Source organism: Salvelinus sp. IW2-2015, linkage group LG32 (genome assembly GCF_002910315.2).
Source record: "Salvelinus sp. IW2-2015 linkage group LG32, ASM291031v2, whole genome shotgun sequence".
NCBI lineage: Eukaryota > Metazoa > Chordata > Actinopteri > Salmoniformes > Salmonidae > Salvelinus > Salvelinus sp. IW2-2015.
This window is the reverse complement of record NC_036871.1, coordinates 25,875,414-25,901,768: the sequence shown is the minus strand read 5'-3', so window position 1 is coordinate 25,901,768 and position 26,355 is coordinate 25,875,414. Positions and strand designations below refer to the sequence as shown.

Sequence of the window (26,355 nt, the reverse complement as noted above, 5' to 3'; positions counted from 1 at the left end):
ATTTTTGTGGAACAGGCTATTTTGTCATAAAAACTATGCCCAGAGCCACTTTGAGTAAGAAAATTACCTTGAAAATGCATGTGCTACATGACAGGTACATTTTTAGATCTATGTCTTTGATCTTTGTGTCAGTAGGATCCACATAATAATTCCCATCCCATGGTTGACAGTAGTGTTGTTGGTTAGGTCTGCCAGTGGAGGTCAGCAGTGTATCAGTTAACAGATACTGCAAGATACAACATTGTCTGTAGACCTTCAGTAAGTGGCTATGTCCTAGGAGCTTGGAGAGAGCTGGAGTTGTGGCAGACTGGTACCAAATGGAGCCTAGTGGTGTTAATTTGTTTGTTTGAATCCCAAACAAAAAATGAGTAACTGGGTTATGTGTAATTTGCATTCACTATCTACATTTAAAGTAAATAAAATCAAATGTCATTTGTTGCACACACCAAATACAACAAGTATAGACCTTACAGTGAAATGCTTACTTACAAGCCCTTAACCAACAATGCAGTTAAAAAAAAAAAATTGTGGTAAGTAAAAAAATAGATGAGTAAAAAAGAAAAAAGAACAGTAACAAATATTTAAAGAGCAGCAGTAAAATAACAATAGCGAGGCTATATACAGGGGATACCTGCACAGAGTCAATGTGCGGGGGCACCGGTTGGTTGAGGTAATTGAGGTAATATGTACATGTAGGTAGAGTTAAAGTAACTATGTGTAGCAGTGTGATGTTGTTCCCCTAGATTATGCACCAAATTGCACACAAGGACCAATTCAAATAGGCCAGGTCAAGAGGGGATGTTAAAAATGTGATAATAATAATAATTCAGTGTGTTTTTTAAATTTAATTACAGCTGCACAGCTAATGTTATTTTTTGGTGTACAAATACTTTTTCATATCTATATTGTACATACACTTGATTGTAAAAGTTTTGTATATTTTGGTTTGGCCCATCGCGGGTTATCTGTATTTCCGTACCCCCTTATTGTTCTCTTTTGCCTGACCTTCGGCTAGCAAGGTGCCGGAGAGCTGTGACTGGGCCAAGGGCTAAAGTATTGTGTGTTTTCTCTTCGTGTGCAGGGCAAATAAAAATAATCCAACCAGCAGACCTACAGTTGTGGCAGTGTCCTAATTAAAAGTACACAACGCACAACGCATGCACACGTGATGGTTGATGGTTTGCTATAAATGAATATATACTGTATTAGTGAAGGTGAATGTAGCATATTCACAAGATAAGGGTATTTGTGTTTATTTGCATGTTTTGAAGGAATTTGTTTATTGCATTTTGTATTTGAATGCAGTAAATTACATTGTATTTTAGTGCTCTGTTGAGCCATGGAAGACTCTCAAGTCCATAAGATGAGTTATGCTGGGGATTTTAGTGTGGGTAGAGGGAGGGGTGTCTTTGCATTTACACCATTTGTACAGTCAGCTCCTGGGAGTAGAGTGGGAGTAGAGCTAGTCCTGAGTTTACAAGCACTGGGAGGGGTAGGCTGTTTACTCCACCTGACCAGGGTATCCCACCTCTGTCTCTTGATGTACCCTCATCCCCAGTCCTCAGTAATAATGGGACACCTCCGAGTCAGCTTAGTGACCTTATTAAGCAGATTGGTTCAGAGATAGGATAATCTATCAGAGCGAGTTTACTGCAGCCTGGTGCTTCAAGTCTTTCTCCTGCCCATTCCCCTCACCAACCCCAGCAGTTTCCCCTGCCTGAGCAATGTGGGTCAACTTTTATTGATGCGACCAAGCTGAATCTGGTTGTGAAGTCAGATGTTAGTGCTCCACCTTTCTTTAGGGGTGATGGCTCAGATAAGTACTCTGTCCTGGAGTGGGAGGAGCTAATGGGAGTCTACCTAGAGAAGAGGGGTTAAACTGGGTCTGAGAATGTTGGGGAGGTGATGACTAGGCTCATGGGGAGGGCACAGGATGTGACCAAAGTCTGGATGCGTAACAACACTGTTGTCACAGATGGTAAGGCAGTGTTCAGTGTTCTCAAGCAACACTTTGGGGATACTGTCTGCTGAGGTATGCCATTAGCTGATTTCTACTCAATCAAACCATACGCTAATGAGGGTCCACTATATTTCTGGATTAGGCTTAACAAAGCTGCAGAAGCAGCTGAACAGTACCTTGTAAGCGAGGGTAGAACCTTGCCCAATCAGTGCTCAGAGTTGGCAGTCATGTTTGTACGCAACTGTCCTGATATAGAGTTGGCCCAAGTGTTCAAATGCAAACCCCTTCGTGACTGGACAGCCAGTGAGGTACAGGATCGTTTGGATGAACTGTTAATGGAGCGTAAAGCATGTAGAACATAACTTTCACAGCAGGTGGCTGCTGTCTTTGACTCCCCCCAGGAGGAACTGGATCCTGTGAGCAGACCTAATGTGTCATCTTTTTCTCGATGTGGCCGTGAACCAGAACAGGCCCCATCTGTATCTGAGGGTGGGACATTAGAGAAWGTTTTGWSTWTGTTAGAGAAGGCWCTTRTCAGCAATACTCMRTCTGTGAACAGRGGGCCCCRTAAACAGTTCCCCAAACGTCAGCGTGAGTGTGATGTCTATGGAAGCACTAATCATTGGACTAAAGCTCACTGTCAGACGCACCAGCTGTGTTTCAAGTGCTTCTCTCCTGGCCACATGAGCTTTGACTGTAGTGAGACTGGGCAGCGACAGAGCCCTGGATGTGGACAGMCYGGCAGGTCTCAGGAAAACTAGAAAGTCTCCATTCTGAGGAGGGCAATGTGAGGCAGTCTAATTYTTCCTCCACTKAYGATGATATCCAATCTGTTTATTCTTATTTTTGTGAGTCAGTACCCAAGAACAACACAGTAATTTTTCAGAACACAATGAGAATTACTCAGAATGACAGTTTGTTTTACACCACCGTGCTAGTACAGGATAAAGATGAGCAGAAGGGGATGTTAGATAGTGGGTCCATGGCTACTACTCTGTGCACAGATATTGTACCTCGGTTGAGGGAGGCAGGAGTGGTATAGGGGAACGTTCTAGCTCCTTCAGACATCATCCTGGTGGGTTGTGGTGGGACGCAAACTAGCCCAGTGGGCATGTGTGACTTAAAAATACAGCTTTATGGCTTCAGTTATGTAGTCCCAGTGCTTATTGTAGATGAGCAGGTTGATGAACTCATTGTGGGCACTAATTTGTTGAAGTCTCTGATTAAGTCTCTGTTCAAATCAAATGACAGCTACTGGCGGGTGGTGGGTACGCCAGGTCCTTCTGGCCAGTGTGATGACAGCCAGTTCCTGCATCTCCTATCAAATCTGGAGAGATGGAGAGGCGACTCCATCCCAGATGAAGTGGGCACCATTAAGTTGAAGAGAGCAGTAACACTCCAAACCATGAGTGAGCATCTGGTGTGGGGACGCCTACCCCCAAAGACAAAACTCTCTGTGGGTAGTACTGTTGTTGTCGAGCCCAGCACGTCTCGTTGTGTGAATCAACACATATTAGTAGGGAGAGTAGTTACGCCTCTGTGGGGGGATGGATGGCTCCCTGTGAAGATTGTGAATCCAACAACTTCACTAGTTACCCTGAGACGAAATGCTAAAGTGGCGGATGTGTACCCTTGCATTGCATTGGGGGATTTTGATGATGTCAAACAGCAAGCAGCTTACCAGAACGTGGCAAAAGTACAATGTGACAGCTCACATGGCAGCCTGACAGCTAAGAGTTCAGTTGGTGGCAGTGTAGTTAATGGCAACAGTACACTGAGCAATCTTGGACTTCAAGGCCTGTCTGTTGAGGAGTGTCCAGTTTCACAGTTCTGGAAAGACAAACTTGTCAGTTTAATTGAGAAGTATGACACAGTGTTCTCTAGACATAGCCTGGATTGTGGAGAGGCAAAAGAGTTCTGCCATCGCATACGGCTGGCTGATGACCGCCCATTTCGATTACCTTATCGTAGGCTTTCTCCAGCTCATTACCAAAAACTCAGGGAAACACTGGATGATATGGAGGAAAAGGAAATTGTCAGAAAACCCAGCAGCGAGTATGCCTCACCATTGGTGCTGGTATGGAAAAAGAATGGGGACTTGCATCTATGTACTGACTTTAGGTGGTTAAATGCCCGCACAGTAAAGGATGCTCATCCCCTGCCTCATCAGGCTGATGTACTGGCTGCGCTGGGAGGTAATGCCTTCTTCAGCACAATGGACTTGACATCAGGGTACTACAATGTGGCACTGCATGAAGAGGATAAAAATACACTGCCATTTCTTGTCCTTTAGGTCCGCACGAGTACAATCGTTTATCCCAAGGCCTTTGCAACAGCCCAGCTACTTTTATGAGAATGATGCTGACCATATTTGGTGACCAAAACTTTCTAAGTCTCCTTTGCTATTTGGATGATCTGATGGTTTTTGCTAAGACGGAGGAAGAGAGTCTGCAGAGACTTGAGATGGTTTTTCAGCGGTAGCAGGAGCACAATCTTAAACTGTCTCCGTCTAAGTGCAAGTTTTTGAGGAGGTCTGTTAAGTTTTTGGGCCACATCATTTCTCAGGAGGGCGTAGCCACTGACCCTGCTAAGGTTCAAACCATTTTGAATATGACTGAGAGTGAGATGATGGAAGCTGATGGTGTCACTCCGTCTCCTACCAAAATCCTTTCTTTCCTTGGTATGGTAGTATACTATCAACACTACATTGAGAATTGTTCCATGGTTGTTATGCCATTGTTTCAGCTGACTACAGGTCAGAATAAGCCTAGGAGAGGCAAGGGCAGAAAGAGGCCAGGTCCCTCTCGCAGGCTCACTGCTGCGGACTGGACTGCCAAATGTCAACTCGCTTTTGAAGCTTTGAAAGCAGCACTAGTTGACCAGGCACTGCTGGCTCATCCAGATTTTTCTCAGACATTTTTACTTTCTGTATATGCATCTACTAGTGGTTTGGGAGCTGTACAATCCCAAGTGCAAGATGGGAAGGCCATAGCCAGGCCAATAGCTTTTGCTAGTAAATCTCTTAATCATGCACAATCCAAGTATCCTGCTCACCGGCTGGAATTTCTAGCCATGAAATGGGCCATTCGTGATAAATTCAGCCATTGGCTGCGAGGGCATAAGTTTACTGTGTGGACCGACAACAATCCACTCAAATATATTCTTACAAAGCCGAGACTTGATGCATGCGAGCAGAGATGGGTTGCAAAGCTGGCACTCTTTAATTTTGATATCCAGTACATACCAGGGACCAAGAATGTCGTTGCTGATGCTTTGAGCAGAGAGCCATTTGTCCGCTCCAAAGTTCTGCACCGACTGACAAGAATTCCATATGATGTCCTGCTGGAGGAAGCCAGAGGTCTTCGAGTGGATGATGTACAAGACATGTTCCGCCTCTCCTGTGAGCAGCCCGGGGCTGGCTGTAGAACGTCTATGGCTCCTGGGAGTGAATTGAGTGGAGCTGGAGACGATGTCAGTGGGTTGGTTTCCTGTGAAGAGGTGTCTGCTGTCCTCCATGCCCACCGCCGATGGGATGATGATGCCACAGTGAGGGTCGTTTCACATGTGCAGCATCTTGAGAAGTTGATGTCCATGGGTCAGAGCCCTTTACCTGTCCTTACACACAAGGAGCTGTATGATAACCAGTCACTGGATCCTATCATCAGCAGAGTCATGTTCTTTGTCAAGGAAGGATACGTGGCCCACTGTAAGAGATGTGTGTTGAGTAAAGCACCTGAGCCTGAAGCAAGAGCTCCACTTGTCTCTATTGTAACAACGGCACCTTTAGAACTCTTGTGTATTGATTTCTGGACTGCAGAAGATTCAAAGTCTGTTGATGTGTTAGTAGTAACTGATCACTTTACTAAGCTGGCCTGTGCGTATCCATGTCAAAACCAGTCTGTTGCTCGTGTTCTCTGGAATAATTTATTCTGCATTTATGGGTTCGCTGATTTTATCCATTCTGACAGGGGTGCTAACTTTGAGAGTTCACTTACTGCAGAATTACTTCAGTTATCTGGTATTGAAAAGTCCCACACCACACCTTATCATCCCATGGGTAACGGTCAAGCAGAACGTCTGAATCGCACACTGGGTGGGATGATTAGAGCTCTGCCAGCTAGGTCCAAGGTCTCCAAATGGCCTCAGATGTTGAACACATTGACATTCTCCTATAACTGCACTGTTCACGAGACTACTGGGTTTCCGCCCTTCTTCTTGATGTTTGGACACACCCCTAGGTTGCCGGTAGATGTTATGTTTGAAAGTGTGCTGTTGGATGGGGACACAGTAGATGTGGATAAGTATGTCCAGTCTCTGGGTGAGGATCTGAGAGAGGCCATGACATTGGCCCAGCAGCATGCCAGTAAGCAACAAAGGAGACAAGCCGAGGTCTACAACAGACAGTCTAAGGGTCACTCGGTGCAGAAGGGAGACAGAGTTCTACTTGCGAACAAGGGGGAGAGGGGCAAGAAGAAACTGATCGCTGGGAGAGTGTGGTGTACATAGTTGTTGCGAAGAACAGCTCACTGAACACATATCGTATCCAACAAACTACCACTGGACTCATCAAAACTGTGCATAGGAACCTGATTATGTCAGTCAACTTTCTGCCTTTGCCTTCGTGGGAGGAACCTGAGGGTCACGGATCTCTATCGAGTGGTGACGTGATCTCTGAGATGTCTGCAGAGTCCAGCCAAATGGATGGGAGTGATGCCAGGACTGTCCACTGGGTAGCAGGCCTTCCTGAGTCTTCTGGGAGGATACTCCAAGAGGAATTGGTGGAAGTCCCAGCTGATGGAAGTAAGGTGGAACAACCGTATGAAGTCCCCTTTAAGTGAGGTGTGCTCAGCAGAAGTGGACCAGAGGATATCCCGAAGCCTGCAAGAGTTCTGATTGCGAAACTCCTTTCTGTGTGGATGATGCTGTGACAGATAATGTTACCTTGGTTGAAAATGCTTCTTCAGTGTGGTCTGTGACAATCTACCGGATTCTGATCAGTCGTCTGACACTACTAGTGTTGAGTCGGTAACTGAAAGTGTGCTGGCTCCGGATATGCGGATCTGTAGTACTCCCCATCCTGAGGTTAGACCTCTGAGCACGGTTAGTGCTGTCTGTGACATTCCTGCTAGGTTTTTGGGTGAGGGTGTTCGGACTAGACTAGGTAGATTTATTAAGCCAGTGAATAGGCTAATCCAAACTATGTCTACGCAGGAATATAACAGTTATTGGTTTCTCAGTGACGGTAGGATATTGCCTACCTTTTCTTTTTTATATATGTAGTAATCTAAGCGTGTCTTAGAATAATTTGTGGGTTTGTCTAATATATTTGACAATTCATGTAACTTACAGAACGCCGCAGCCCGTCTGGTGTTCAACCTTCCAATTCTCTCACGTCACCCCGCTCCTCTGCTCTCTCCACTGGCTTCCAGTTGAAGCTCGCATCCGCTACAAGACCATGGTGCTTGCCTACGGAGCTGTGAGGGGAACGGCACCTCCGTACCTTCAGGCTCTGATCAGGCCCTAAACCCAAACAAGGGCACTGCGTTCATCCACCTCTGGCCTGCTCGCCTCCCTACCTCTGAGGAAGTACAGTTCCCGCTCAGCCCAGTCAAAACTGTTCGCTGCTCTGGCACCCCAATGGTGGAACAAACTCCCTCAGCGCAAGGTCAGCGGAGTCAATCACCACCTTCCGGAGACACCTGAAACCCCACCTCTTTAAGGAATACCTAGGATAGGATAAAGTAATCCTTCTAACCCCTCCCCCCCCTTAAAAGAGTTAGATGCACTATTGTAAGTGGTTGTTCCACTGGATATCATAAGGTGAATGCACCAATTTGTAAGTCGCTCTGGATAAGAGCGTCTGCTAAATGACTTAAATGTAAAATGTAAATGCAGTATCTGAGCTGTTGCCATAAAAGGCAGTGAAGCAACCAGTCAGGATGCTCTCGATGGTGCAGCTTCATGTACTGAAAAATTATGTGGAACCAAAATAATCATGGAAAAGCATCACATTTTGGGGACAGTTCCACCACCAACAAAACCTCTACCTGTCAACAGTAGGCCAACAAATTACCGTTCAAACTTTTTGTGTAAACTAGAAAATGGCAATGCTGTAGTGACACACAGTAACCATCAGAGAGTGCCACTAAATCGAAATCGAAAGAAAGTAGAAGGGAGGTGAAAGTGGTGAAACATTAAAGGGCGACTGCACTTCTGATTTGGCCTGGTTTTAGATTTGCCCTTACCGCAGTCTTTGGCCAATTTGCGTCAAGCTCATATTTTCACATTCCATGCAAATTAGTTTTGTGGCAAACTTGCAGCGATTTGTGAACTTCTGGGAAATAATTCTGGGAAAGTTATGGGGAACATTCTACTGTTTGGTACAAACTCATGACGATGCAAATTAGATCCGTTTTTTGGTTACTTTGTGTATTAACCCTCCTGCTGTGTTTCTGGTCGATTTGGACCGATTTACAAGTTTTCTCTCTGAAAAATGTACTTAATTTAATCTGATTGTAATAAGGTTCCATGACTTTGTCCAAATAGGTGTACCCGGTTAAAAATGACCGGTCATTAGAAATGAATGGGTGAGACCACAACTAGTGTATAAAATTGAATTCAGGCACATGCCCCTTCATCAGATGGACACACTTCCTCTCCCAGACTCCCACATGCATGTGTGTTTGAGCACACACACACAAACACACCTCACTCCCATTCCTGATTTCCATGGCAACCCCCACGGGAACCTTTCCCCCACGGGAACCACACCTGTTGGCATTCTCACAAACTATCACAACATTGTTTCAATAATATATAGAACTTTTCTCGCAGCTCTGGTATATAAAGCTGTTTTGAGGCCTTTCTCACAATTCATTCTGTGGCAGCACAATGACCAAACAATATACTGTATGTGAGGCTCTTGATCATATCTTTGATCATGACACTGGTGAGAAGGTGAATGTAAACATTGACACAAATTAGTCTGTGATAAATAGAACAATATGTTTCATCTGAGTATTTGTTATAGTCAAAATAATCCATACATTATGCTTTTTCTTTTTACACAAAAACAAGTTGTATGAGCTCAGGTCAATGAGGCCAACAGGCCATAAATAGCAAATAGAAGTTCAAAACTTGTAATGTTCACAATAACTTAATTTGATAAAAAGATCTAACACAACATTAGGTGATAATATATGTGTTATTATGTATTTATAATCAGCTTTAATGGGGTGGTCATTTTGGACCGGGAACAAAGAATTAATTAACATGAAACGAACACAACAGGAGGGTTAACATTGAAATGTCGTATCTACATAAACCAAATCACATAACTTTAAATATACTTGCTTCTCACAGAGAAAACTTAACTAAATGTACTAAATATACAAACAATGTGTATTCAATGTCTTAAAACCTCTCTTGGATAGGGGGCAGCATTTTCACGTTTGGATGAAAAGCATACCCAAATTCAACTGCCAGCTACTCATCCCCAGAAGATAAGATATGCATATCATTAATAGATTTCGATAGAAAGCACTCTGAAGTTTCTAAAACTGTTTGAATCATGTCTGTGAGTATAACAGAACTTATTTAGCAGGCGAAACCCCGAGGACAAACCATTCAGATATATATTTTTTGAGGTCACTCTCTTTTCAATTATTTTTCATTGGGAATCCAGATTTCTAAGGGACCTTCTTGCAGTTCCTACCACTTCCACCGGATGTCAACAGTCTTTAAAAATTGGTTGAGTTTTTTTCCTTTGTGTAAAGAAGAAGTACGGCCATCCAGAACGAGGGTAACTTGAAGTGTACTGTTAGATAGAGGCGCGTGACCAGAAAGCTAGCTACAGTTTGTTTTCCTCCTGTATTTAACACAGATCATCCCGTCTTCAATTTTATCGATTATTTACGTAAAAAATACCTAAAGTTGTATTAGAAAAGTAGTTTGAAATGTTTTGGCAAAGTTTACAGGTAACTTTTGAGATATTTTGTAGTCACATTGCACAAGTTGGAACCGGTGTATTTCTGGATCAAATGCGCCAAATAAATTGACATTTTGAATATATATCGATGGAATTAATCGAACAAAAGGACAATTTGTGATGTTTATGGGACATATTGGAGTGCCAACAATAGAAGCTCGTCAAAGGTAAGGCATGAATTAATTTTTTATTTCTGCGTTTTGTGTCGCGCCTGCAGGGTTGAAATATGCTTCTCTCTCTTTGTTTACTATGGTGCTATCCTCAGATAATAGCATCGTTTGCTTTCGCCGAAAAGCCTATTTGAATTCTGACATGTTGGCTGGATTCACAACAAGTGTAGCTTTAATTTGGTATCTTGCATGTGTGAATTAATGAAAGTTTGATTTTTATAGTAATTTAGTTGAATTTGGCGCTCTGCAGTTTCACTGGCTTTTGGCCAAGTGGGACGGTAGCGTCCCGCCTATCCCAGAGAGGTTTTAACAGATACAAATACCAAATAAATCTAACACAACTTGAAATCAGCATGCTAATGAAGAAAAGAGCAAAGACTGAATATTTCCCAAATAAATCCTCTCCTTCCACCAACAAAAGCCGTTACACTCACACACACACACAGCAAGGATGGAGTGACACAGTGCGGTGCTTAATTAACCTCTCTGGGGCAGGTGGGACGAAATCGTCCATCCGGCCAATAGCCAGGGAAAATACAGAGCGCCATATTCAAATAGAATGATATAAAAATCTAACTTTCATTAAATCACACATGTAAGATACCAAATTAAAGCCACACTCGTTGTGAATCCAGCCAACATGCCAAATTTCAAAAAGGATTTCCAGCGAAAGCATAAGATGCTATTATCTGATGATAGCACAACAGTAAACAAAGAGAGTAGCATATTTCAACACTGCAGGCACGACACAAAACGCAGAAATAAAACTATAATTCATGCCTTACCTTTGACGAAATTCTTTTGTTGGCACTCCAATATGTCCCATAAACATCACAAATGGTCCTTTTGTTCGATTAATTCCGTCGATATATATCCAAAATGTCAATTTATTTGGCACGTTTCATCCAGAAAAACACAGCTTCCAACTTGCGCAACGTCACTACAAAATATATCAAAAGTTACATGTAAACTTTACCAAAACATTTCAAACTACTTTTGTAATACAWCGTTAGGTMTTTTTAAACGTTAATAATYGATCAATTTGAAGACGGGATGATCTGTGTTCAATACAAAAAGAAAACAAMCTGACRCAACTTTTTTGGTAATGTGCCTCTCTCAAACAATTTAYTTCAAGTGACCCTCMTTTAMGRTGGCCGTACTTCTTCATTACACAAAGGAATAACCTCAACCAATTTCCAAAGACTGGTGACATCCAGTGTAAGCGGTAGGAACTGCAAACAAGTCCCTTAGAAATCTGGTGTCCCAATGAAATCTCATTGAAAAGACAGTGACCTCAAAATAATTAAAATTCTGAATGGTTTGTCCTCGGGGTTTTGCCTGCTACATAAGTTCTGTTATACTCACAGACACGATTCAAACTGTTTTAGAAACTTCAGAGTGTTTTATATCCAAATCTACTAATAATATGCACATCTTATATTCTGGGGATGAGTAGCAGGCAGTTGAATTTGGGCATGCTATTTATCCAAAAGTGAAAATGCTGCCCCCTACCCCGAAGAAGTTAAAGAAGCAATAAAACTGGCCTTTATACTAGTTGAGTATCTGGAGTAGAGGTCGACCGATTGATTTTTCAATGCCGATACCGATACCGATTATTGGAGGACAAAAAAAGCCGATACCGATTAATCGGGCAATTTATTAAAAAAAATAAAAAAAATAATATATATATATATATCTTACACACACACACATTTTTGTAATAATGACAATTGCAACAATACTGAATGAACAATGAACACTTTTATTTTAACTTAATATAATACATAAATACACACACACACAGCTCTGAAGTGACAAAGATACTGAAGAGTCTGCTTAGGAGACAAATACTCTCAACTGTTTGAATAAAAATAGAGTTTAAGTTACCTGTGATGAATRTTGAAAACAAAAACTGTCATTTCTATATGCAGGAAATCCTATTTTAATAATGGACATGGTAAGAATTGACGACCAAAGTGCGAGTCATAATTCCCATGACACCTAGCAAAATCTGAAAAGCGGTTCCTTCATTTATTCCATAGGATATTTTTAGATTCACTTAAAATAAGGTCTGTGTTTCGTGTAGGCTTACACCACCTTGCCAATTTTATAACAGTGTAGATATCCATAGGACAAGGTAACTCTGATCAATATTGGCTAAATATAAGCGAAGATAATTATTTTTGTAGAGTGGATTTATGAAAATATGTTGACAAACGTTACCTTATCCTAGTGAGATTTACACGGGTATCAAAACGTCGAGGCGGTTTAAGCCTGCACGAAACACAGACCTTATTTGAAGTAGATCAAGACATTCTCTATGGAAGACATGAACGGTAAAATAACGATGGAACCCCTGTCAAGTTCAGCTGCAAGTTATTACAGGAATTATAACGCGTCGACTATTTCTCTCTAAACCATATACCTTTGACTAATCCGGAAACTGGGTAGCCTAGTGGTTAGAGCGTTGGACTAGTAACCGAAAGGTTGCAAGTTCAAATCCCCGAGCTGACAAGGTACAAATCTGTCGTTCTGCCCCTGAACAGGCAGTTAACCCACTGTTCCTAGGCCGTCATTGAAAATAAGAATTTGTTCTTAACTGACTTGCCTAGTTAAATAAAGGTAAAAAAATAAATAATAATAATAATATTTAAAAAAAATTAAAAAAAATATCACCTCGAAAACAAAACATTTGTTCCGTTCCGTATTTTATCTAACGGGTGGCATCCATGAGTCTAAATATTCCTGTTACATTGCACAACCTTCAATGTTGTCATAATTATGTACAATTCTGGCAAATTAGTTCGCAAAGAGCCAGGCGGCCCAAACTGTTGCATATACCCTGACTCTGCGTGCAATGAACGCAAGAGAAATGACACAATTTCACATTGTTAATATTGCCTGCTAACCTGGATTTCTTTTAGCTAAATATGCAGGTTTAAAAATATATACTTGTGTATTGATTTTAAGAAAGGCATTGATGTTTATGGTTAAGTACATATTGGAGCAATGACAATGCTAGCTAGAAATTTACCTTAGCTTACTGCATTCGCGGCACAGGCAGGCTCCTCGTGGAGTGCAATGTAATCAGTGTTAGAGCATTGGACTAGTTAACTGTAAGGCTGCAAGATTGGATCCCCCGAGCTGACATCCCCCGAGCTACTAATTCTGTCGTTCTGCCCCTGAACGAGGCAGTTAACCCACGTTTCTAGGCCGTCATTTAAAATAAGAATGTGTTCTTAACTGACTTGCCTAGTTAAATAAAGATTAAATAAAGGTGTAAAAAAATAAATAAAAAATAAATAAATAAATAAATCGGCGCCCAAAAATACCGATTTCCGATTGTTATGAAAACTTGAAATCGGCCATTCCGATTAATCGGCCATTCCGATTAGTCGGTCGACCTCTAATCTGGAGCATCAGTATTTGTGGGTTCGACTACAGGCTCAAAATAGCCAGAAACAAAGACCTTTTTCTGAAACTCATCAGTCTATTCTTGTTCTGAGAAATGAAGGCTATTCCATGCGAGAAATTACCCAAAAAACTGAAGATCTCGTACAACGCTGAGTACTACTCCCTTCACAAAACAGCGCAAACTGGCTCTAACCAGAATAGAAAGAGGAGTGGGAGGCCCCGGTGCACAACTGAGCAAGAGGACAAGTACATTAGAGTGTCTTGTTTGAGAAACAGACACCTCACAAGTCCTTACCTGGCAGCTTCATTAAATAGTACCTGCAAATCACCAGTCTCAACGTCAACAGTGAAGAGGCGACTTTGGCCTTCTAGGCCTTCTAACTTGGATTAGCTAACACATTGTGCCATTGGAACACAGGAGTGATGGTGTCACGTTCCTGACCTTATTTTCCTTTGTTTAGTCTTTGTTTAGTTGGTCAGGACGTGAGCTGGGTGGGCATTCTATGTTTTGTGTTTCTATGTTGGGTTTGTTGTTTGGCCTAATATGGTTCTCAATCAGAGGCAGGTGTTTGTCATTGTCTCTGATTGGGAACCATATTAAGGTAGCCTGTTTTCACTGTTTGTTTGTGGGTGATTGTTCCTGTTCGTGTGTTCGTCTGTTCTGTGTTCCCATGTTCAGGACTGTAGCGTTTTCGGTTCCTTCTGTCAGTTTGTTGTTTTTGTTCGTCGTTTAAAAATCCTAATTAAAATATGGATTATCATCACGCTGCATCTTGGTCCTCCTCTCTTTCACCCGAAGACAGCCGTTACAGAATCACCCACCAAACCCGGACCAAGCAGCGTGGTAACGGGCAGCAGCGACAGCAGCAGCAGCGTACTCAGGACTTCTGGACATGGGAGGAAATTCAGTAAGGGACCCTGGGTTCAAGCTGGAGAGTATCTGGAGAGTATCACCGCCCTCGTGAAGAGCTGGAGGCAGCTAAAGCCGAGAGGCGGTGGTATGAGGAGGCAGCACGGAAGCGAGGCTGGAAGCCTGAGAGTCAGCCCCAAAAAATGTCTTGGGGGGGGGGGGTAAAGGGGAGTGTGGCGAATCAGGTAGGAGACCTGCGCCAACTTCCCGTGCTTACCGTGGAGAGCGAGAGTACGGGCAGACACCGTGTTATGCGGAAAAGCGCACGGTGTCTCCTGTACGTGTGCTTAGCCCGGTGCGGTACATCCCAGCTCCACGTATCGGCCGGGCTAGAGTGGGCATCGAGCCAGGTGCCATGAAGCCGCTCAACGCATCTGGTCTCCAGTGCGTCTCCTCGGACGTGTACATGGCACCAGCATTACGCATGGTGTCCCCGGTTCGCCAGCACAGCCCAGTGCGGGCTATTCCACCTCGCCGCACTGGCCTGGCTACGGGGAGCATTCAACCAGGTAAGGTTGGGCAGGCTTGGTGCTTAAGAGCTCCAAGCCTGCCCAACCTTCACGGTCCGGTATATCCGGTGACACCTCCTCGCCCCAGCCCAGTACCACCAGTGCCAACACCACGCACCAGGCTTCCTGTGCGTCTTCAGAGCCCTGTTTCTCCTCCACGCATTCGCCCTGTGGTGCGTGTCTCCAGCCCGGTACCACCAGTTCCGGCCCACGCACTAAGGCTCCTGTGCATCTCCAGAGCCCTGTACGCCCTGTTGCTGCTCCCGCACTAGCCTTGAGGTGCGTGTCCCTAGCCCGGTACCACCAGTTCCGGCACCACGCAGCAGGCATACTGTGCGCCTCAGCAGGCCAGAGTCTGCCGTCTGCCCAGCGCCACCTGCGCTGTCCGTCTGCCCTGCGCCGTCTGAGCTGCCGCCTGCGCTGCCCGTCTGCCCAGTGCCGCCTGCGCTGCCCGTCTGCCCAGCGCCGTCTGAGCTGCCCATCTGCCCAGCGCCGTCTGAGCTGCCCGTCTGCCCAGCGCCGTCTGAGCTGCCCGTCTGCCCAGCGCCGTCTGAGCCGCCCGTCTGTCCTGAGCCTTCAAAGCCGCCCGTCTGTCCTGAGCCTTCAGAGACGTCCGTCAGTCAGGAGCCACTAGAGCCGTCCGTCAGTCAGGAGCCGCTAGAGCCGTCCGTCAGTCAGGAGCCGCCAGAGCCGCCGCCAGTCAGGAGCCGCCAGAGCGCGCCCGCCAGTCAGGAGCCGCCAGAGCCGCCCGCCAGACAGGAGCCGCCAGAGCCGCCCGCCAGACAGGAGCTGCGAGAGCCGTCCGCCAGCCAGGAGCTGCCAGAGCCGTCAGTCAGCCAGGACCTGCCAGAGCCGTCAGCCAGCCAGGACCTGCCAGAGCCGTCAGCCAGCCAGGAGCTGCCAGAGCCGTCAGTCAGCCAGGAGCTGCGAGAGCCGTCAGTCAGCCAGGAGCTGCCAGAGCCGTCAGTCAGCCAGGACCTGCCAGAGCCGTCAGTCAGCCAGGACCTGCCAGAGCCGTCATTCAGCCAAGACCTGCCAGAGCCGTCAGTCAGCCAGGACCTGCCAGAGTCGTCAGTCAGCCAGGAGCTGCCAGAGCTGCCTGTCACGCCGGCGATGCCGGAATTGCTCCTCAGTCCGGAGCTGCCCCTCAGTCCGGAGCTGCCCCTCCGTCCAGAGGCGCCCATCAGTCCAGTGGGGTTAATTTGGAGGGTCGCCGTTAAGAGGAGGCCACGGAAGCGAGGATTAACTATGGTGGGGTGGGGGCCACGTCCAGCGCCAGAGCCGCCACCCTGGACAGATGCCCACCCAGACCCTCCCCTATAGGTTCAGTTTTGCGGCCGGAGTCCGCACTTTGGAGGGTGGGGGGGCGGGCAGGGGGTACTGTCACGTTCCTGACCTTATTTTCCTTTGTTTAGTCTTTATTTAGTTGGTCAGGACGTGAGCTGGGTGGGCATTCTATGTTTTGTGTTTCTATGTTGGGTTTGTTGTTTGGCCTAATATGGTTCTCAATCACAGGCAGGTGTTTGTCATTGTCTCTGATTGGGAACCATATTAAGGTAGCCTGTTTTCACTGTTTGTTTGTGGGTGATTGTTCCTGTTCGTGTGTTCATCTGTTCTGTGTTCCCATGTTCAGGACTRTAGCGTTTTCGGTTCCTTCTGTCAGTTTGTTGTTTTGTTCGTCGTTTAAATATCCTAATTAAAATATGGATTATCATCACGCTGCATCTTGGTCCTCCTCTCTTTCACCCGAAGACAGCCGTTACAGATGGTTGCTGATAATGTGCCTCTGTACGCCTTTGTAGATATCTTCTTATGGCTGCAATCCCGGTAACGGAATCGATATGACAAAAACAAAAAAAAGTGCAGGGCGCCAAATTCAAAAAACAGAAATCTCATAATTAAAATTCCTTAGACATTCATGTGTCTTATATCATTTTAAAGGTAATCTTGTTGTTAATCCCACCAAAGTGTCCGATTTCAAATAGGCTTTTCAGCGAAAGCACTACAAACGATTATGTTAGGTCACCACAAAACCACAATAAGCACAGCCATTTTTTCCAGCGAAAGATAGCTTTCACAAAAACCAGAAATAGAGATAAAATTAATCACTAACCTTTGATTATTTTCATCAGATGACACTCATAGGACTTCATGTTACACAATACATGCATGTTTTGTTTGATTAAGGTCATATTTATATAAAAAAATCTGAGTTTACATTGACGCGTTAGATTCACTAGTTGCAGAAACATCAAGTGACTTTGCATAGCCACATCGTTTCAACAGAAATACTCATCATAAATATAGATGATAATACAAGTTATACACATGGAATTATAGATATACCTCTCCTTAATGCAACCGCTGTGTCAGATTTCAAAAAAACCTTACGGAAAAATAAACCATGCAATAATCTGAGACGGACCTTAGAACAATAGCCAAATTAGCCGCCATGTTGGACTCAACAGAAACAAGAAAATACATGATAAATGTTTCCTTACCTTTGATGAATTCATCAGAATGCAGTCCTAGGAATCCCAGGTCCACAATAAATGCTTGATTTGTTCGTTAATGTCCGTTATTTATGTCAAATTAGCTACTTTGAACAAGTTTACCAAATGCCAAACCCAAAGCGCGTCCACTACCGTCCACTATAACGTGACGAAATGTCCAACAGTTCCGTTACAGTCAGTAGAAACATGTCAAACGATGTACTGAATCAATCTTTAGAATGTTGTTAACATACATCTTGAATAACCTTCCAACCGGAGAATTTCATCAACTTCAGTTGACCGAAGGAACGGAGCTGACTCTCACGTGAACGCGCATGTTCAATGCGTGATCACCTCCTGCCAGTGATCACTAATTCCTGTCTCCTTCGGCCCCCCTTCACATTAGATTCATCAGACAAAGTTCTATTGACTGTTGACATCTAGTGGAAGCCGTAGGAAGTGAAAACTCATCAATGACTCGCTGTGATTTCAATGAGAGCTTGGTTGAAAATTGGCACGCCCAGAAAAAATACAAACAGGAAGTGGAACTTCTCAGGTTTTTGCCTGCCATGTGAGTTCTGTTACACTCACAGACAATTCAAACAGTTTTAAAAACTTCAGAGTGTTTTCCATCCCATATGAATAATAATATGCATATATTAGCAACTGGGAATGAGGAGCAGGCCGTTTAATATGGGCACCTCTGTGCACCTTTCATCCAAGCTACTCAATACTGCCCCTTCAGCCATAAGAAGATATACCATAAAAAAATCTGCTGTTTCCAGCTACAATAGTCATTTACAACATTATCAATGTCTACACTGTATTTCTGATCAATTTGATGTTATTTTAATGGACAAAAAATGTGCCTTTCTTTCAAAAACAAGGACATTTCTAAGTGACCCCAAACTTTTGAACGGTAGTGTAAGTCTCACAAAACTCTGTTTTGGACCAGACTTACTTTATGACCAAAATTATTCTATTTACACTTTGTAGTCAATTTTCACAGTAGAATAAATGTTTCTGACTCAAATCGATGCCATATAGGGTGTTTTCTAAATGGGAAGTTGGTTTTTAGAGGCAGTTGCTCTTTAAATCAAATCATGTACTTCATATTGATTTTGTTTTGTTGATTTTTAATAAGTTCTTGATTTTCCTCATGGTCTAAAGTTTTTTATCCGACCACACAAGACATTGTAGCTTAGAGTTACAGTTAATCATTACTGAAATAACAATGTAGTAAAGCTCTAAAAAATAATATGTTGACTGACTATACTGCACAGATGACATTAATATCTCTCTCTCTCTGTAGATCTCTCTGTGTATAATAGTACATTATAAACTGGGTGGTTTGAGCCCTGAATGCTGATTGGCTGACAGCCGTGGTATATTTATTTTAACTGCTCTTTTTACGTTGGTAACCAGTTTGTAATAGAAATAAGGCACCTCAGGGGTTTGTGATGTATGACCAATATACCTCTGCTCCGCGTTGCGTTGTGCAGAAGAACAGCCCTTAGCCGTGGTATATTGGCCATATACCACACCCCCTTGGTTCTTATTGCTTAAATAACCCATTGCATGTGTGTTTGTGTGTGTGTGTTTGACAGTGGGCCCACCCCCTTATTAAAAATCTCAACTCAACTCAACTGCATCCTCTCTTCTCCTTCCCTCCACTATGACAGACCTCCTATTGTCATAAATATAAGGACAGGCCTATGGGCCTACTAAACGTCTCCTAGGCTACACACATTACAATGGAGATCTTTGTCGCTATATAGAGCCAAACCCGTGTTATGCAACCTGTCGGGGTATGCACTGCTGCGAGTGAGCGACAGACATGGGCAGAGGGTTGCTCAAAGTTCCGCCTCTAGTTTACCAGCCGGTTAAATGTTTTTATCTTTCTTTCTATTCTGTAATTACAGAATCTGTCCGTGTCACTTCACCGCTGTGAAAATTACTCAAAATGTCTGATTTACATTTAACTTTCGATATATCGGATGACGTGGTCGGGAAGAAGGAATAGGCTATATGTTTACAGACCATCACATGACTGTATTTCACTATTTGTACAGGTGTGTTACCTGTAGCGCGCTCGAGAAGGGGCAGTGTTTAACTTCCTCCCTTGATGTACCACATATTCCGGCACAATTATATGCTAATGAGATGTAGCCTATCCAGCAGAAGGGAATATTGGTGATTAAAAACATCCCTGACAACTTCCCATGTTGTCACGCTTGTTTATTCTAAGTTTGGAAATTTGCCAGCCTACATTTAAAGCTGCTTGCTGTCACTCAATTAGCCTAGTGCTCTTCGTTCAGTGGCAATAGTCCATGGAGTCCACCTAAACAGGAGCACAGGGAGTCCAGATCATAAAGAACTGACTCTTATTTCAATTTCAGTGGTTGCTTGCGCACGGCTTTCACCACTAGAGCGGAGGCATTGACGCATTTTGGAGTCGACGGGTAACACTGCCAACCCGGCTGCGCTACAGACGCATCCATGAGCGAAACCGCGATGGCCGTGGTGCAGCTCGAGACGGAGGACCATCAACCGGAGAACGGCTTCGTGTCCCCCGAAACAGAGTCGCCAGGATTGCTCACACGCATCGACGATTGTGTCTTGCCTTTTCTTGGGGGATTTGGGAAGTATCAGAGACAGCTAATCGTGCTAACATGGATTCCGGCGTTATTTATTGGATTCAGCCAGTACTCTGACGAATTCCTTCTTGCCCAACCGAACAATACATGTGTTCCGCCAGCTGCAAATACGACAAATTTTACTATAATTCCTTCCTCTTTATTTCATGGTCCAAATAATAGTTTCCCACGAACAGCGGCGTACGTTTATTACAATGGCACCCACAATAATACAGCCAGGCAGCTGCAACATTGTATGTGCAAGGAGTGGACGTTTGAGCTGCATACGGGACTAATGCAGAATGTGGTTACTAAGGTAAGTTTTGTTGCCTGACATTGAGCAATAAGGGCTGACTTTACATAGTTTATTTTATGTCATTACGGCCTATACATGTATTCCTCCCTCGATTCAGATGAGGTGCATTGGATCAATTGCATTATAATATCAGCATATTGTGGCGGGTTACCCACAGCCATAGATAAGTAAAGTATGTTAGCAGACGAGGGCTTTAACACTATCACATTGTTTCATTGTAGGAAAAGACCTATTGCAGTCTCTAAAAAAAAAAAGCATATTGTTTTGATATAGGCTCGCACCTCGCTTAACCGTCACACCTTTATGAGTCTAAAAGCATGTGACTGGTTCATGCATTGCTGCCTCCAATAGCCTGCTAGCGCATGCAGCCCAGGAATGTATTTTTCCACAATTGGCTATCTCTGTATAATAACACGAGCTGCTCCACTGAGTGCTTTAATAACCAATTCATGGGGCTATGAATACTCATGGACAATAACTACGAGTATGTCGGCTGGAGAGACTGTTCTGTAGCCTATAGCTCATCTACATGCCGACAGTTCCTAAGCCAGTGATGTTATGCCATCACTCATAGGAGCAGCTGACGAGGTGCTACCTATCATGGAGAGATGTCCCTCTCCCTATGACCACGGCAGAATGTGCGGGTGGTCAGAATGTGCCGTTGGTCATAATGGCCCAGACCTAAGCGATACTCGAGCTTTGATCTAGAGCCAAGGGCATGTAGCCTACTGTCAAGTTCGTAAGTGCTCTCCCTCGCACACCTTGAGCCACCCGAGAATAATGACTTCCCTATTTTGATTATGTCACCTGCTCTAAAATAAATCCAACGATTGTTTTTCTTCCTTATCTGAACTTGTTTTATATCTGAACAGTAGCCTATAAACTCTTCTACTGTGCCCAGTTTCGACTCTGTATCAGACATTTATTTTTAGTTACATGGAGAGAATACTAATATTTCCAAGGCTCTTGTGCTGTTGATGTTATAGTTCAGTTCCTCTGCCTCAGGTGTTTATCGATCCACACAGGCCTCCTATGCCCATATAGATATACTAAGCCTAGATATACATTCTGAACCCAAATAGTGAAAGGACATGATTTCCCCATTTGCACTTTCAAAATGGACCTTGAGGCCTACTATTTCTAGCCTGACAACTCACACAAAATTCTTCCTCTGCTCTGTCTTACGCAACATACTTTATTCTAGACTGCCATCATTGAAATCGTTTGTGGTGACCAGTGGTGTTGTACAAAATAAAGTCATCAGCAATTGGATCGTCTCTAACCAATTAGAGTATCAAAGCCAATGACACATTTTCTAACTGCAGCTTTACCCACGTGTTCCAAGGAGCCAAGGGTTCCGGTCTAGAAGCACGGTTTTGACTGCTACAGTTTTGCTTTGGTACTGCAGTTTAACTGACCATTTCCGTAGACGCCACATAGAGAACTCCGATTTAAAAATCGTGAAAAAGACACTCTAGTCATCACCTTCGTGTACAAAACATCCATTGAATTATTCAAATAATTGTAGCTCAGGGAGATTTTTTTCCATCACTCACAGCCGACAGTATTAAAATGTTATATTCATCCACTGTCTGCCATGTTTTTGGATAACGTGATGACATCCACTGCATGTGCTACTCCCTGTGCTAGTGCGCATGGGATGTTGGTCCGTATAAACCCAATGCCACCCGGATATAGACCGTCCATGAGTCGGCGTGAGTAGATTACCTTGAAAATAACGGGCGGACATCTTGGATGCGGTCTCCAGTTCTTATACCTTAGTTGTGTGTTCTGGCTCTGGCCCAACCCATCGGTTTCTGGACCAATCAGACAGCCCCGGATGTGTTTGCATTCGGTGAAGGGTCTGGGAGGGTTTCAGATCCAGACTCATTGCAGAGAAGAAACTAACGTCCGTGGGCGTGGCGTAGCTTTTGGCCAGAGCAAGAAGTCTGGGAAGCAAGGCAAAACTATTTCACAATAGGGTGTCTTTTCTGTAAGAAAGATAATGAGAAATTATTTGGCATTCTTCTCATGGACCCCTAGAGGTATAAGAGTACATCCATAGCAGGGATGTCAGTCATGTCCTTAGGGGCTATTTCTGTGATGCTTGGAGGGCCACACAGCAAGAAAACGACTGTAACCCATGGTGGACACCCCCTGCTTGTTTGTTGGTCTTGTACGTTACACTCTGTCCTATTGATTCCTTTATAATCTGTAGTAAGTTCTACAAAAACAAACTAAACATCCTGATTTATATTTTTATCAAAAAGGTTAAAAACTGAACTATATATATATATTTCCACACTATGCTGAATCTCTGAAATGGTGAAATTTATGATAATGCTCTTTTAGTGTAAGAGCTTTTTGAGATAAACACCTGGAATTTCAGTCTTTTCAGGTGTCAATGACCAGTCATCTTTTATTTGCATATGTATCCTCCTACTTTGAAGGGAAAGAGGGGTAGACTAGAATATAGTCTAGACAATCCTGTCCGCCAATCAGGTCTGTGTATGTAAATATATTTACCTTTGTATTAACACGCCTACACGATCAGACTGAGCATTTCAATGGCAAAAGGAGGCTCAGGAAAATAAATGCTTTAAGTATTTTGAGTTATTTTCATGGAATAAACACACAGTGATTTATTAGACATACAGTGCTTTAAAGATTAAATAAAACATACTTTATCTGGGCTTTACCGTCACACATATTACTACATTGTAAATACTGCTCAATAGGCCTGTGGTCACCAACCGGTCGATCACCTAGGAATGCTCTTCAAGGCATTCCTAGTCGATCACCAAACATTTCTATTAAGGCTTGCGCTCCTTTTTTAAAATTCGTGTTGCACTGTTGGCAGTAGGTGCACTTGATTCAGAAGCCCGGCGCACTGGCATGCAAAATGTTTCCATTTTGAACCATTTAATTAGTCTGAAAAGACAAACTGCACCTACCAGGCTGACTGGAAGATCTGTGGCTAAATTCAGTGTGCCTACTGCGCTGGCCAATCGGAAAGCTCAATCACCGTGCCTACAGTTTCCACAACCCAGGCCACAGCAATGTTTGATACTAACCTACCTGAGATTTAATAACTTTTAAAACCTTGACCAGAGAGAGACTGTCAAAGAATACAGCAAAGACCTGCTGTTTTTATGACCAAGTTCACGTCTACGTTTTTATTCAGCACAATCAACACTGTTTTTATTCAACACTATTACAAAACATAAAATGTGCTTCTCCCTACTTCCACTGGCGCTGCAATGAATGAGTAGCTAAGTATCAATAGCCCTGCGTTTTTATTATAATTTGCAGCTTATCGTGTATTTTAATGTCAAGGAGTATTTCACTTTCTCTGGTCATAGAAATAACATGAATTTGTGCATGAGACAGATGTGGTGCGACTCGAGTTTCGCAATCAGATAGACGACGGTGTCCCCTCTCTCTGGTCAGTCTCACCGGAGGAAAGGAAGGAGAAATTAGGGACCGGGAGAGGCGGACCCTCTATTGCTCTCTCCCTCTCCGCTGAGACTAATGCTATGTTCAAAACAACTGGGAACTCGAAAATCTCCGACTTCAGTGTGTTCAAGACAACTGGGAACTCGGAAAAAAACAAGGTCCAACTGGCAAAGATCGTTTTGAAAGGTCTTACAACTCGGAATTCCAAGTCGGAAACGGGTATCTTTCTTGAGCTCTGGATTTCCGATAAGAAGATCACCGACGTCATGATTTGACCTAGTTTTTTCCCAGTTCCCAGTTGTCTTGAAAGCACCATGAACATCAGATGCAAGTACCATCAGTCCAGTAAAATAAAAAATCTAGGTATTTGCAAATTAATTCAATTTATGCTCAGCTGTGCCTCGCAAGTGGTACACCAACTGATCTATTTTGTTATCAAAGCTTAAGTTTTGAATTACAATATGGTCTGAGAAGAACAACTTTGGCATGCCAGGCATATAGCCAATATGTTGTAATGATTTATTAGGGCTACTGCACAAACCACATTTTTGTTAGGTTAATGTTCCGACTTTATTAAGTCGTGTTTAATTTTTTTTTTTTTAGATTTCAGCTTGCTTCTTCTCTGCAAAGGTGATCTTGACTCAACTTTGTTGTATGTTTATGTGTATCCTAACCCATCCATCTTCATGGGTGGTGGCAAGGATGTGTTAGCTTTTTGTTGAAGCTTCATACACGTTCATTTATCAAACACTACTTAAAATACACCAGTTTACCCACAGACATGTCATCTAGTCTGCTCAAAGGCATAAGAGGACCAGCTTGATAAAGAGCCTGGTTTTGAAGCCTCTCTCTCAGTATTGCACAAAGGGGTTCTAAGTATCACACCAAGACTTTAGGCCAGTGTGATACGACTAGGAGCAGCCATGCGCCCCTCCCTCTCCCCACAGCCTCGGACATCTGTTTATCACAGATAATATCCCCTGTTAAACGGGCAGCAGATAAAAACGCAGCAGCCCGGCATGCACAGTGTTTCATTCCACCACGAGTCAAGGGACACTTCAGCCACGCTTTCATTTTACTGTACTGTCTGGAGGGAGGCTAATAGGAAATGTCTGTATGCTCAGAGGACAGCAGGCTGACTGCATAGCTTTATGGTACACAAACAGAAAGCAGGGGCGGGTAACTCCAGTCCTCGGGGGCCTGATTGGTGTCACACTTTTTCTCCATCCCTAGCAAACACAGCTGATTAATCAAAATTCATTGTAAACTGAAGATCATGATTAGGTGATTATTGGAGTCAGGTGTGTTAGCTGGTGCTGGGGCAAAACTGTGACACCAATCAGGCCCTCGAGGACTGGAGTTTCCCACCCTTGCACTAAAGCATGTAAGCGTTCATATTTATGTTTCTATGCATGACATCCATCTTGGATATTCAAATGCACATTTAGTCGTTACAAGTAACGGATTACAAAAAAAAGGTAACTCTAATCCTTTATGTTACCAGCGAAAATATTGTAATCAGATTTCAGATACTTAACTAAAAACGAGTTTACTTCTATTATTATTTTTACATTCAGAAAGGATGTTTGCGAAAACATTTCTTGACACCTTTCTGTTTTCTCAGTGACATTCAAATCAGCATTGAAAAAAGGCGCAAATTTACAGTAAATTTGTTCGGCTGAGTGAGTCTGACCACAAGTCAAAGACCACTATGATGACACACCAAATGCTTTTGATGGATCGCGGGAAAAGAGCAGGAATAGGCTTTTGTAGTCTACCGTCCAAGCTATGTTATCCAATGGTGTAACATCTGTCAGCATCCAAAGATTATCCAATTTGAATAAACGCTTGGAGGTAAGGACAACAGCAGTGGTGTAGCCTACAGGCGGGGCGATATGAATATCACTTATTACATAGCGCATTGATGTGAATTACACTGCTGCTCTCTCATTTAGCTATTTGCACCTTACGGATTATGGTTCTTGTGGATGGTTGTTCACAAATGTATAAGTGTACTTAATAGAGGTCCGATTAATCGGAATGGCCAATTAATTCGGGCCGATTTCAAGTTTTCATAAGAATCGGAAATCGGTATTTTTGGACACCGATTTGGCCCAATTTTTTTTTTTACACCTTTATTTAATCTTTATTTAACTAGGCAAGTCAGTTAAGAGCACATTCTTATTTTCAATGACGGCTTAGGAACGGTGGGTTAACTGCCTCGTTCAGGGGCAGAACGACAGATTTTTACCTTGTCAGCTCGGGGGATTCAATCTTGCAACATTACAGTTAACTAGTCCAACGCTCTAACCACCTGATTACATTGCACTCCACGAGGAGCCTGCCTGTTACGCCAATGCAGTAAGCCAAGGTAAGTTGCTAGCTAGCATTAAACTTATCTTATAAAAAACAATCAATCAATCATAATTACTAGTTAACTACACATGGTTGATGATATTACTAGTTTATCTAGCGTGTCCTGCGTTGCATATAATCGATGCGGTG

General features: G+C 43.4%; 1 protein-coding gene across 1 annotated transcript in view; it reads left to right on the top strand.

Moving 5' to 3' along the window:
- The first annotated feature begins 19,425 nt into the window (after positions 1-19,425).
- The window catches only part of LOC111956910 (solute carrier family 22 member 23), an 81,154-nt gene continuing 74,224 nt past the window's right edge, over positions 19,426-26,355 (top strand). Inside the window, exon 1 of the mRNA XM_023977612.2 lies at positions 19,426-20,394. Within this exon, the coding sequence (XP_023833380.1) occupies positions 19,942-20,394 (453 nt within the window). The 5' untranslated portion in view covers positions 19,426-19,941. The remainder of the gene's footprint in view (positions 20,395-26,355) is intronic.